The sequence below is a fragment of the Stylophora pistillata genome, chromosome 1, assembly GCF_964205215.1.
Source record: "Stylophora pistillata chromosome 1, jaStyPist1.2, whole genome shotgun sequence".
Taxonomy (NCBI): domain Eukaryota; kingdom Metazoa; phylum Cnidaria; class Anthozoa; order Scleractinia; family Pocilloporidae; genus Stylophora; species Stylophora pistillata.
In genome coordinates, this window is record NC_142519.1 from 44995920 (window position 1) to 45009112 (window position 13193).

The 13193-nt window shown below is 38.5% G+C and overlaps 2 protein-coding genes across 2 annotated transcripts; one reads left to right on the forward strand and one right to left on the reverse strand.

The window, feature by feature from the left end:
• Positions 1 to 1262: 1262 nt before the first annotated feature.
• Positions 1263 to 3967, reverse strand: LOC148742722 (uncharacterized). The gene is made up of 3 exons (XM_088748216.1): positions 3957 to 3967; positions 3140 to 3223; positions 1263 to 2483 (listed from the first exon to the last, which is right to left on the reverse strand). Exons 1-3 carry the CDS (start codon positions 3965 to 3967, stop codon positions 1595 to 1597), a joined length of 984 nt encoding a protein of 327 aa, XP_088604342.1. The 3' UTR covers positions 1263 to 1594.
• A 2437-nt stretch (positions 3968 to 6404) lies between these two features.
• Positions 6405 to 8681, forward strand: LOC148742723 (uncharacterized). Its single transcript, XM_088759060.1, has 2 exons — positions 6405 to 6765; positions 6916 to 8681. Exons 1-2 carry the CDS (start codon positions 6534 to 6536, stop codon positions 7953 to 7955), a joined length of 1272 nt encoding a protein of 423 aa, XP_088615186.1. The 5' UTR covers positions 6405 to 6533; the 3' UTR covers positions 7956 to 8681.
• The last annotated feature ends 4512 nt before the right edge of the window (positions 8682 to 13193 follow it).

Here is a 13193-nt window from a genome sequence, read left to right on the forward strand (position 1 = left end):
TAGGCGGCAATTATGCTTATACTTTCTTTGATTACTTGGTTATTCTCTTGATGGCAATGCCCTTTTCTCATTTTCAGATGACTTCCTTGTAACAAAGGTGAACAACATATATGTACATGTAAAAGGTGTTAAGTGCCGGATATATGTACAACTTCGATATCTACAATATGTTCTCAGGCAAAGCAAATTTTGAGCGTCATGTTTGATGTGATCTCCATGACGAAAAGGCCAAGTAGCTAGTGCTTATATATGTCGGTGACAATTTCTGAAATTGCGAAGAGTTGAGTAAACGTTCATCCTTAAAGCAAAATGTACAGCGTTGGGACATCCAACACAATGACCTAATTTCATGACTAAGTGATAGAGGAACTGTTACCGATCGATTCAGTAAACGAGTTCTTTTACGAGGAAAATTAACCAATCAGTTTCATATTGAATACACACTTCGAGGTCAACTCAATCCATTCATTTTGCATGTCATAGCTCACCACCACTGCTATAAGCACAGATATAGGATTGGGGATATGGAGCATCCATCAACTCCCTTTCCTGCTCGTTTTGACTGATACCTATATATTTTTGCGCCTTATCTAATTCGCTTTAAGTAGAAGGGCCTTACTTACAGGGTTAAACGCGAGTACGAGGACATCAAAATGTCAGCGAACACTTCTGAGGATATATTACTTAACTGGTTGTTGGACAAGTTCCTGCACAATGTGATAAGCAAGTCATTAAATCAAATTTAGGGTTTGATTTTAAGATATGATAACATGCATGTATGTTTTTGAAAACGAGTAAATTATTTTGTTTGCCGAAGAAACCAGTTGAAAACATCTCTTTTAAAGGATACGAACTAATTAGCTTACAAAATGCAAAGCTTCAAGGAAAATTCAGTTGGAGAAATGGTTAACCATGTAAAATCGAAACTTTTAATGATGAAAACCCCTTTTCAAAAGCATCGGGAAAACTCGCAGTAGATGTTTTAGTGTTTGACACAACATTTAGTTCAAAATTGAGAAAAAGCTGATAAACATAAAGAGGTTTTAGCTCGGTGGCCTCATGGCACCATTCCAGGCCATGCTCGAAGACTTAAATATTCCGTATGTTGACCCAGGCCTCGGCTGCGCGTAGTAAAGTTAATATTTTAGATATATCAACAAAGTTGAAATGGTAAAGTGGCCACCGTAAAGATTACAAAAGCTGACGTTTCGAGCGTTAGCCTTTCGTCGGAGGGAATAGAGGAATTGTGGGTTGCGTGTGCTTTTAAAGGTAGAAAATGGAGCTACGTTATTGGTGGGAACATGGCAACGAGAAAAACATGAATAAATTAGTGGAATGAAAAGCGTTCGTTGATCCCTGTGGGATTTAGACTGCCGGTTTGAAAGATAAGCTTTTGTTCAAGATTTTTACGGCTTTCCGTGCTACCTAAGTGTAAGGAAAGACCGCAGATTGCCATATGTTGCTTAGAATGATTAGGTAAATTAAAATGCCCAGCGACTGGTTTAGATGTGTCCTTGTCATTCCTTTCCACGTCTCGAAGGTGTTCTTGGAATCGGTCACCTAGTCTTCTGCCTGTTTCGCCGATGTATATCTTTTAGCAATAAGTGCAAGTTATGCAATAGATTACGTTGGCGGAGGTGCACGTGAAGTGATCGGTGATCTTAATGGATCGTTTAGGTCCCGATATTTTATCAGTGTTGTGAATGAAAGGACACGTTTTGCATCGTGTACGAGCGCATTTAAAAGTGCCTGGTTGGTCATTAGTCTGAATAGAACTTCTGACCAAAAAGTTGCCTATGTTTTTGTCGGGTTTGAATGAAATGAGCGGAGGCTGCGAAAAGATAGTGCTTGTCTCTGGATCGTTTTGAAATAAGTTAGAGTTTTTAAGAATAATGGATTTAACTGAGTGGTTTTGAGGGTGAAACGTGAGAGTGAATGGAATGCGGTCGGAATCTTCCTTATGGGACGTTTGTAGTGCTGAATGTCGATCAATAAGTTGGGCGCGGTGGTAACTCGCTTGAACGACAGAAACGGGGTAACCACGATTATCGGAAAACTGGCACATTGACTCTGATTTGCGGTGGAAATTAGAGTCATCAGTACATAAACGACGAAGTCTTAGAAACTGAGAAAAAGGAATGGAATTCTTAACGTGAGATGGATGCGAAGACGAATATAACAAGTAATTATGCGAGTCTGTAGGTTTGTAAAACACACTAGTGCATAAAACGTTACCTTCAATTGAAACTTTCATGTCTAAAACGGATAAAGAATTGTCAGAAATTTCCCAGGTATATTTCAGAGCCGGGTGAAAAGAATTGACTGCGGTTATGAATTGAGTGAGCTCCTCTCTGGTAGAGGAGGTAGTGCCGATACAGTCGTACATGTAGCGACCGTAGAGTTCAGGTTTGGACCCGTTGTATTGGCTGAAAAATTGATGTTCGACAAAACCTTCATATTGCAATCTGCGGTCTTTCCTTACACTTAGGAGCACGGAAAGCCGTAAAAATCTTGAACAAAAGCTCATCTTTCAAACCGGCAGTCTGAATCCCACAGGGATCAACGAACGCCTTTCATTCCACTAATTTATTCTTGTTTTTCTCGTTGCCATGTTCCCACCAATAACGTAGCTCCATTTTCTATCTTTAAAAGCACACACAACCCACAATCCTCTATTCGCTCCAACGAAAGGCTAACGCTCGAATCGTCAGCTTTTTTAATCGTTACGGTGGTTAATTTACCATTTCAACTTTGTTGATATATCCAAATTATTTCGTTACACCCACCGACGCAGCCCCAGACAGTTTCTTTCGAAACTATCAGCCTTTAAAGTTAATATTGATGTTGGTATTCTCGTAATTAGAAATTACAGTTGTGCTTTCGTCCGTGCTCAATCTTAAAAGTTAATTAATATACTATAACAAGATAAAATCGAGATAAACTATATTTCCCGACCAAAAATTGCTCAAATAAACTTTGGGAGGTGAGAACTCAGAATGAATATATCTATTCATTCATTACTTAATTTATCTATTTATATCTTTATTTATTCACGTATTCATTTACTTATTTAATTATTTATTTCATTGTGTGGTTTTAATTGAAATCACCTTGCGGTAGAAGAGTTTTAAGTACTTACAGCTTTAGCAACCCATGTTTGAAAACTCGAATTCCAGCAAACACTCTCGGTTGTAAATCCTGCAGTTGGTTTTTGGATAAGTCCCTATAATAAAAAGGTCAACAAACTGACTGTTAGCTTTGAAATAACGTTATAGAAACTAAGATTGTCTGGTTTTTTTTTCTTATAATCATATTGAAATCACCTGTTGTTTCACATAATTTCAATTACCTGCAACTCAAATTAGATGATAAATATGTATACTATCTCATTATGTGGTTTTAATTGACATCGCCTTGTAGCAGAAGAGTCTGGCTTACAGCTTTAGCAAATCATGTTTAGAAACTCGAATTCCAGCAAACACTCTCGGTCGTACATCCTGCAATTGGTTTTTGGATAAGTCTCTATAATAAAAAGGTCAACAAACTGGCTGTGAGCTTTGAAATAATGTTTTTTTTTTCTATAATTATGTTGAAATCACCTGTTATGTTTTACATTGTTTCAGTTACCTGCGACTCAATTTAGATGATAAGTATGTATTTTTAAGTTTCTCTCCACTGGTAATGATCAAACTTTATCATTCAAAGATTTAATATTTAAAGAGCAAATCTTTTATGTGCTTCTTCTAAAAATGGTTTAGAATTTAAAAACTTGGTTTACAATGTCAAATGCGATCAGCGGAAAACCCGAATGCCAGCTTATGTTCTAGGACAGGTCCCTATATATTATCGTGAATCATTAGGTAGTTTAATTATCTCGCCACTGGACATGTTTTATAATATACATTGATCCCGAGGTAAAGAAATGAGTGTAACATTAATTGAAAAAGAGTTCTCGCCATCTTATCATCTTGTAATGTTAGAAAATTCTAAAAAAGGCGACTAGTTCGATAGTTTCACGGCACGACTTTACCAGAAATAGCAAATTAAAAGAGACAAAATGGAGAAAGTAGAATATTTCAGTTTGGTCTAAGCTTCTACGTTCCTAGATTTAACAGACAATGCGGCGAGAAACACCACTGAAACAATTATCATTAAAACTCTTTCGGGAAAAAGAGAAGTGTTCATCAGAGATGTTGCGTACGATCAGTAGCAACATAAAGAAATCGATATATTTTAATTTGCTGTCGTAAAGTCCAAATAAAACTTCCCTATCGCAGAAGAGTGAAAAGGAAAAGGTTTTTTCAGCTAGACAAAAGTTCTCCCTTACAGGTATCGTAGCCAGTGGTTGTTACTGAAAATCTCTGGTGACAAGGTCTTCAACTTGTTTTTGGACAAATTCCTCGAAAAAAAACAAAAAGTGAAAATGCCAAGTTATTTTCCCGGCTAAGAACATTAAATTTGGGGCTCTACTTGATCTTTATCTCCAAGGAACTTAACTTGTAACTTAACGCATAAGCTCCTTCTAGATCATGTTATTTGAAACTTAAGAGCAAATGTGCTCAAAACTCGAACATTTTCAAAATATGTTGGCAACAGCCAAAGAATCAATTAGGCTCATATTCTCGGCCGAATGAACGAATTGCGAACTGGTATCGATTAGGTCACGTGGCTCAGTAGCACATGGTTGTGATTTAAGAGTAGTTTCGTGTCGGGGACCGTAAATGCTATGCTTGTTGCAGTTTTTGTTTCTTCACTACCGTTAATTGCACAGAAAATGTAAGTGTCAGGTTTATAGTTTCCTTCTCACCCCGATCAGTTGTTAATTCAAGTTTTCTTTCGTTCAGTTTTTACCGTAGGCGTAGATAATTCAAGACAACACAAAGTGTCACAAGTGGTGGAAATGTTTGTACTTGGAGGTTGTCTGGCCCGAGGTTGTCAACGACCATCAGGTGATCTTTATTAAAGCGTTTATATTATTCTACAACTACATGTCAGAAAATCTCTCGGAAAGAGTACCATATAACCCCATACATAATTATGCAATCCACTTCTTTGTCTTTCACGATAAAACTTTAAAAACAAAGTCTACTAGTCTGAATGCATAATTATGTATGGAGATATATGGTACTCTTGCCAATCTCTCTGCAAATTGTCCCGAGCATTAGTAAAAAATTTTCTTTCTAAATATTTGATTGCAAGTGGGTTTTGTCGAGCGATGGATGGTGGAAATGTTTGTACTTGGAGATTGTCGGGCCCGAGGTTGTCAACGACCATGAGATGATCTTTATTAGAGCGTTTATATTATTCTACAACTAAGCGTCAGAAAATCTCTCTGCAAATTGTCCCCAACACACGGAAACTCAATTTTTTTCGCAATTTACGTTCAATCTACTGCTTATTTAACATAATATGCTCTTACCTTCCATGTTTCTGAGGATTGCAGTCCTGAAATTGTTGCATCTCCCTCACAATAGCGATAATACTTGGAAGGATAGTCAACCCCTCCTAATAATGACTGTTCACAAAGCGTATCTCGGGGTTTTTGATTTGAGGTTTCTCTATTCCCATTTCGTCGAAAAAGAGGCTGTAATTACTTCACGTAAGAGATCTTTGCTTAAATGTTAGTCTTTAACCGAACCACGAACTAAATGTAAGCGGAATTTTGCTGGTTAAGAAACTTGTTTCTCGCGGGCGGAACGAACCTACTTAATTCAAAATGAGATCTACTGAAATCGACAACTTCGCAAAAACAGAACATTGTACTGTGAAACACGTGGCTTCAGGAACTTAGGTCTTATTTTAATACGAAACAGGAGTAAACAATCATCTAACCTCGTTCGTGATTTTAAAAATGTATCATAATTAAATGTATCATGGTATTTTTTAAATCACTGTTTTAGGTAGATAAAGCTCATATTAGGTCAAAAAGAGCGAAAGATCTGCAAATGGCATAGCCCATCACTTCAGATGTGCCGTTAGAGAAAAATGCAGTGTTGGAATACTTGTTTATTTCAGAGAAGCTGTATTAGAGTTAAAACTGGAAAACCAGAACCTTTACTGAAAATTTTGTACTAGCCTACCTTCAACAGATTTATATTTACACTACTTCTTTCTCAGAGCCTACTATGCCTAGTTAACGTTTACTCGTGCCGCTAGTGAGACTGCGACTCACGGAGTGCGTTCTTATATTCACTTTCATTTATTACTGGCAGCGGTCCAAAAGCTCACGTCTGGTACTGAAACCATTCATTCTGCGTATCTCGAAACTCAAGAAAATCCTAGAGTAATCACTGCACCAGCTCATAGTTAGTAGAGGGGACTGGTTAGGAAACGCGGCAAACTTCAGTCGGATAGGTTATCGTTCGATTTTATCGAGATCACGTGACAATGACCCTGCACACATAAATCCAAAATGGCGCCGCGGGCTTGTTTCGACAGTCACGTAGCGTTTAATTTTTTGGATTTTCTCCGTGATCGAGCGACATCGTACCTTCAAAATATAGCTAAAAGCATTAATCAAGTCAGTGTACATAATGCCAGGTGAAAATTGTTCAGTATTTGGCTGTGGAACGTGTAGGAGAAGTAAAGGAATTGGAATCTGGAAGCTACCGGCGCCGCGAAACGCAGAGTACAAGAAGTGGCGAGAGGACTGGCTCAACGAGCTCACTAAAACTAGAGTTGTTGATGCTAACTTCCGCCAACTGATAGAAAAAGACAGGGTGTTTACCTGTGAGAAGCACTTTAAGCCCGAAGACATAGAGAAATGTAAGTAAACACACTGTATGGTTCAGTAGTGGGACTTAGCTTAGTAGGCTAAGCGAAGGCTCGCGACTGTTTGTTGATAAAGTGTGCGTCTCTAACTCTTTATATACAGCATTGCTCTTTAATGATAACTTATGTTTTTGTATTTTTCAGTTGAAACCGAGAAGATGCTCAAGACTAAGCCTAGATTTGGCGCTATACCTACTTTAAATATGCCTAAGAAGTCGCATCAAACTGAACCAGTGAAGACACGAGCTGCAAGATCGGTAGTCAAAGATGTCGCTCCTGAACAAAATGCCAAGTATTATAAAAGCTTCAAAGACTTGGTATCAAGACTAAAGGCCTTGAAATCCATTAAAGATTGGACTCTAGAAGAACTGAGCGATAGGATTGTGCTAAAGAAAGTCACGACTGCTCTACTACCTGAACTTCAGATAATGATCGATGACAGCTTGGGCTTCACTATCTCTGTGTCTGGATGGCTACTGCCTGACGATCATGAACTTTATATGAAAACGTTGAGATCTGTAAGGAATATTACAGTATCTGAACTTATTAAGAGTACAGAAGTGTTGTTTGTTTGCCCTGGTGTTAAGCCAACTGCTTCTTTTAGTGAATTAAGACACCATGTTATTTCAAAGCCAAGAGATACCTTGTTTGATTCTGATGATGGCGAAGATTCATTCCCATGCAAAGAGTTTTGGAGAACTTGTAATTGTTCTGTTTTGTGCGAAACAGATGATCAGTGCCCAAGCTGTTGTAGTTTTCAACATAAGCAAACACTTTCTGACAATGCAAAATGCCGAAAACTAGCTGAACCAGCACATCTGTTTGCACCTGTTTCAAAAACATCTCCTCAAAGTATTATGGCGACAGTACAACTTCAAAGACTTAAATGTGCTGAACTTGAAAAGCAGTTTTACAACATGAGATGTGAAATCCAGAAATCCAGTCTTAAAGTTGATGATGAACTGAGTAGGGACATAACTTCGATACTCAGCAATTCAAGTGAGAATATCACTCCATTTATGAATCTCTTTTGGCAGGAACAAAAAAAGATCTTATCTGCCAGTACCACTGGAGTGAAGTATCATCCAATGATAGTTCGCTTTTGTTGTATGTGCTGTGGGGCTGTAAACATTGTTCACCTCGCTATAAAGCTTGTGCAGTACATATCCTCCAATATATTGTAACCCTGCCATTTCTCTATCACACAGTTTAGTGGGGGTATTGGGATTTGGTGATTCACCTTTCTGTTTGCTGTGAGCTATCAAACACTCAGCCACTTTGGTACTAAGCAATATTGCCGCATTACTTGACAACCCCACAAAAATCTTTGTTGAATTGAGGCCTATTCTTGAATAGTACTTCGAGTAGAATTGTTCTGCATTTCCAGTTTTAACCAAACGCATATACATGGATTCTACTTCTGAGAAGTCCATATTTTCTTGATCCCAGGCAATCGTTTATCTTCGTAGCTCTTCTCTTACGCTTTGAGGGTAGATTTTTCTTTCAATTATTTTATCTCGTGCTTTCATTGATAACGCTTCGAAGTCTTCAGCAGTGAATTTGGTTTCTTGAGTCGGTTAATTTCCCCGCGCTTGTTCCTCCTTATGCTTTACTGTCTTATGTCTTTTTAATCCAGCCTTAGTCTTGCATTTCTTTTGGCACAACTCGCAAACAATTCCCTCGTCGTATTGAACCTCAAAATCGAAAGACTTTCAGTAAAAAAAATGTTGTACTACGACCGATGCCGTTGCTAAGGGCATCAATAACTGCAAAGTTTTTGGGCGAAAATAACGTTTTAAAGGCTTCTCAAAGACTTAGAGAGTCAGCTGCTTCGACAAAGTGCTCTTGTAATTCTTCCTCGTTTTCCAAAGTTCCAATATGGCATTAAATTCGTCGCCGAAGAAAAATAAGTCGTTCATGTCCGCCATGTTGTTTTGGTTCTGTGCAGGGTCATTGGTCACGTGACGTTCTATCGAAGCTCAGGGGACAGACAATAGGCCGGCCCTTTGAAGCTTACCGCGTTTCCTAACCAGTCCCCTCTACTAACTATGACCAGCTGATACAGCAGACTTGAGTGCGGGTCGGTATGCCTAAGGACTTAAAGTAATATACATGTTCGCCGAGCGTTAATTGTACTGATATTGTGTATTTGAAAGAGAGGCTTTGAGAGAATCAGCCCAACTAGTAAGTTATTTGGTACTCAGTCTTGTCGAAGGAGCAAGCCAAGTAAGAAGTCATTTATCCCCCCTCTAATACGTTCGAGTTCAAAGCCATCAATGAATTACATGGCGATATATTATAAAGTGTAGATGATGTGTAAAGACACATTATAGGCCTGTTGTCTGATCAGAACAGAATTTTCACGCCCACTGGGTAAAAGCTAACATCTATATTTTTCTAGCAAATAAAAGAGTAAACAAAGCCATGTTTTCCTTCCAAGTTAATTAAATCTAAGAAGTAAATGAATTCTTTTTATAGACGGCCTAAAAATCACTTCCCTCTTTAGCTATAGCGGATCAGAAAGGTACTTTAGTAATCCGTTAGATTTGCCGACAGGGCGCGGGTGTTTGCGCAGGCAGGGAGTTCAAGGTTTACATTAGATATTTCGTCCATACTTTTCAACAAATTCTTGAAAAATATCTATATGGAGCTGCTTCCGCTTGCTGGTTAGTGAAGAAACGTCTAGTTCAAGTGCGGTGTAGATCTCCCGTAGCATCCCAACAGACAACTTGGACTACGCTTTGTGAATAATCATTATTAGGAGTCGTTGACTATCCTTCCAGGTAATATCACTATTGTGAGGGAGATGCAACAGTTTTAGGACTGCAATCCTCAGAAACATGGAAGATAAGAGCATATTATGTTAAATAAGCAGTAGATTGAACGTAAAATGCGAAAAAATTGAGTTTTCGTGAGTATGTCTACATTTTCGACTAATTGACGACACCGTCGAATCGGCGCGTTTTATGCAATTTCAAAATTTGATGAAATCACCCCGAATCATTTCCCCAATATATTCTTTGGAGATCCAAAAGAACTACCTTCCGCCTTCCGAAACCCAGATTTCCAGTTAATTATTTTTTATGGTAAAGTCTGTTTACGAGCCTAGTGGCCCATTAGGCCAGTGCTTATTTCCGGTTTCTGTAGCATGAAGCGACTAGGAGTATTTCTACTTCCCCCTGGGTGGGATGCCAGTCCATCGCAGGGTTACTCCCAGCATTAAATTTCCGGTACCCAATTTAAAGAGGGTCTTAATGGGGTTAACCGATAGGCGTAAAATGGCCAAAAATTTAGTCGATAGCCGTAAAATTTGAAAAATTTTAACCGCTAGCCGTAAATGGGGTCAAAAGAGGTAACCGTAAAAAAAATTGTTCACTAAATTTCTTAATTTTAAGGAAGGTTCTAAACTTACTTATGACCTGTTTCATTTCTTATTTTGCTGACTTTGACTCCGTACATGTCGTACATGTAGTTCATACGTTTATAGGCCAAACTCGTTTCAAGGATCCCCGGTAGTCTCCCTTGACCTCACTTGGCCTGCGTTTTTTAGGACAAGTCGAAAGCTTTTTGTTTTAAGATCTCCAATTTCTTCACCCAGTGTGCATGTGAGTTAAACGATGTCGGTATTTAAAGCAGTTGTTAGTTTTTATCGAACGGGTGAGGAAATGCCAAGCGAAAGATACAAGGCAAGACTCAAAGTCCAAGAAGAGCATCGGACACTGTCAGCGTTCAAGAAAAACGTTATTGACTTTCTTGATCTTAACGAGCAAGCCAGGAAGTTCGGTCCTGGGCAATTTGACCTTAAACTTTACCGCCTCGCCAAAATCAGCGGCAAGATAGAAACTCATTCTCTATCGACCCAGCAGCAGCTAGATCTGGAACTACCCCTGTTGCTTGACTCAGATAGTGGAAGCGAGCTGAACAGTAAGTACTCTTAAAGTTATGAATTTTGTACGTGACTACTAGGATGCCGCGTAGCAAGAAATTTTTGCGGGTCTTTTATCTTGCGGATTGCAGAAACTAAGTTAGCTCCCCACATGTTTGGGGAGCTAATTGTTTCGATAGCGAAAGACTGGTTTTCTTACTGAGGATTAATATTTGTTATTTTCAGGAGATCGCGAGCTTGAAATACCTGAGTAAAGCAACTAGCAGAGATGTCAAAACGCTTACTGTTGATCACTAAGGCATGAGTCGCACCTGGCAAAGTTTGGTGTGAATGTGGTCACTTTGGTGTAAAAATCTGTCATAGGGGCACATTGCCTAATGCGACCCTAACTTTTCCAGTTCGCAAAAACTTTGAAAACCGGCCAAAACATCAAAGACGCCGTAGTGCTTGGGTGGGGCAGGTAGATTTCGGAAAACTCGGGCTAAACAATAGCTATCACAGCCGTAACTATCATCGCTTGTCAGTAAACAGCAAACGACTCGACTGGTCGCGGAACTGATCAGGCATATGACGCTCGAAGTAATCTTCGCTGACGTCGATTTCTCGCTCTCATCATGGCGGTATTCAAAACAGTTAAACAGGCGTTAATCCATCTTTCATAGATCATACGAAAGACAAAAAAGTGCACGTGATTTAACTGAATAAGAAGAATAAGCATCATCGTGATCGTTATTAACAATGCTTCAACGGGACGCATTTTTTTAACGTTTGTTTTCCTTTTTCAGCTCACTGCTCTCTTCCCATAGCACGTCAATAAACGTGTGTCTGGTTTGTCAAAGTGTCATCACTGACATTTTTTTCACCTAGTGCGACCCTGATAGTTGAAACCAAAAGTTTGCTTTCCGGTTGCGGTTTCAAATTTTGTGTGGTTTTTTTGCCGGCAAAGTTGAAAACTTTGCCCAAGTGCGACCCATACCTTAAGTATTGAAAAGCCCCTTGGGGAATACTAATAAAGTAAAGTTGCCGGTAAACATTGTCAATTTGTAAGCTGCTGCAGACAATCGATCTCTACAGTCCTTCGCTATCGTAAAAGACACTGGACCCTGAAATTTGTTTTCTGTTTCTGTTTTTGTTTTCTTTAATAACTGCGTAAAATAATATTAGAAGTGGTACGATTTATCAGATATTAAATTTTTTAATTAAATAAAAATGTTATTAAAATAAAATTTTTTTAATTAAATTAAATTTAATTAAAGTAAAAAATTTTTTAATTAAATAAAAATGTTATTAAATAACTCAGTTAAGCCTGAGATGACCATAACACCTTTATTTTGCGTTAAAGATTAAATAAAACACGGACTTATTGATATTTAACCTTTTGGAACCAAAGAAATTAATTTTTAACTTTTTTGTTAACCGTAACTGTAAAAAATTAACCGATAGCCGTAAAAGAGCCAAAATTTTAGCCGATAACCGTAAAAGCCAGCACCCCATTGAGACTCTCTTTAAACACCTGGGTGAAGAGAGGCACTGTGAAAGCAAATTGTCTTGCCTAAGAACACAACACAATGTCCCGGGCGGGGCTCGAACCCGGACCACTCGATCCAGAGTCGAGCGCACCAACCATGAGGCCACCGCGCCTCCACAACTATTTTGTATAGCACATAGTTAAATCACGGGCTATTTTTGACCTATTTTTAATCTAGTTGGAAGTAGGTCGGAAAAATTCAAGTAGATTGTGTAAATAAATGGTAAAGAATTGCTCAAATTGCAATCAGCATATGTTTTGATGTTGTTTTTCAAGATTTGGTACTTTTATCAATCCAGGTTTTTTCATTTTGTGACGCGACGCTCCGAGATGCGTCTGAAATTTTGAGCCTCAAAAGCCACATTTTGGCGGCGGAATTCAGTTGTTATCGATTTTCTCGAAAATGAATCGATATTCAGCCAAATGAAGTATGCAGTGGTTTATTTCCTATTGAGACCTACTTCACTTTGAAATATGGGCGAAATTGATTTTTCAGCTGTTGCCACCAAATGTTTGACCATTGAACATTCGCTGTTAACTACTTACAGTTTTACAGTAGCTCTTGGAACGTTCTGTGGAATTGATCTCAGCTGTTTCTGTTCACAATCAACACGTATAAAGCCCTTCATGTTACCTTTCAGAACTTTGCATCGACAAGGTTCAGGGCAGCCTAACGAACAATGACGAGCTATTCAGTAAAATTGATGTTCGGACACTTTACCTAAATTAGCTTTTGAATGCTCCCCCTAGAGAGGATCTGTTTCATACCGTACGGATCTTGATTTTCATCGCATACCATTTTGTCTCTTGCCTTGTTAAAAGAAAAGTGTTTTTAGGCAAGGAAATCTCATTTGCAGCGATTGATAATTAAAACAATCGATTTTTATCAGAAGTCGACGAACATTGAATTGTGAGCAATTCAATGATTTCAGACTCTTTACCATGACAAGAGAGGCCCAAGTCAAAACCTTTCCTCTATCAGTATTGTAGAGAAAACATTTATTACCA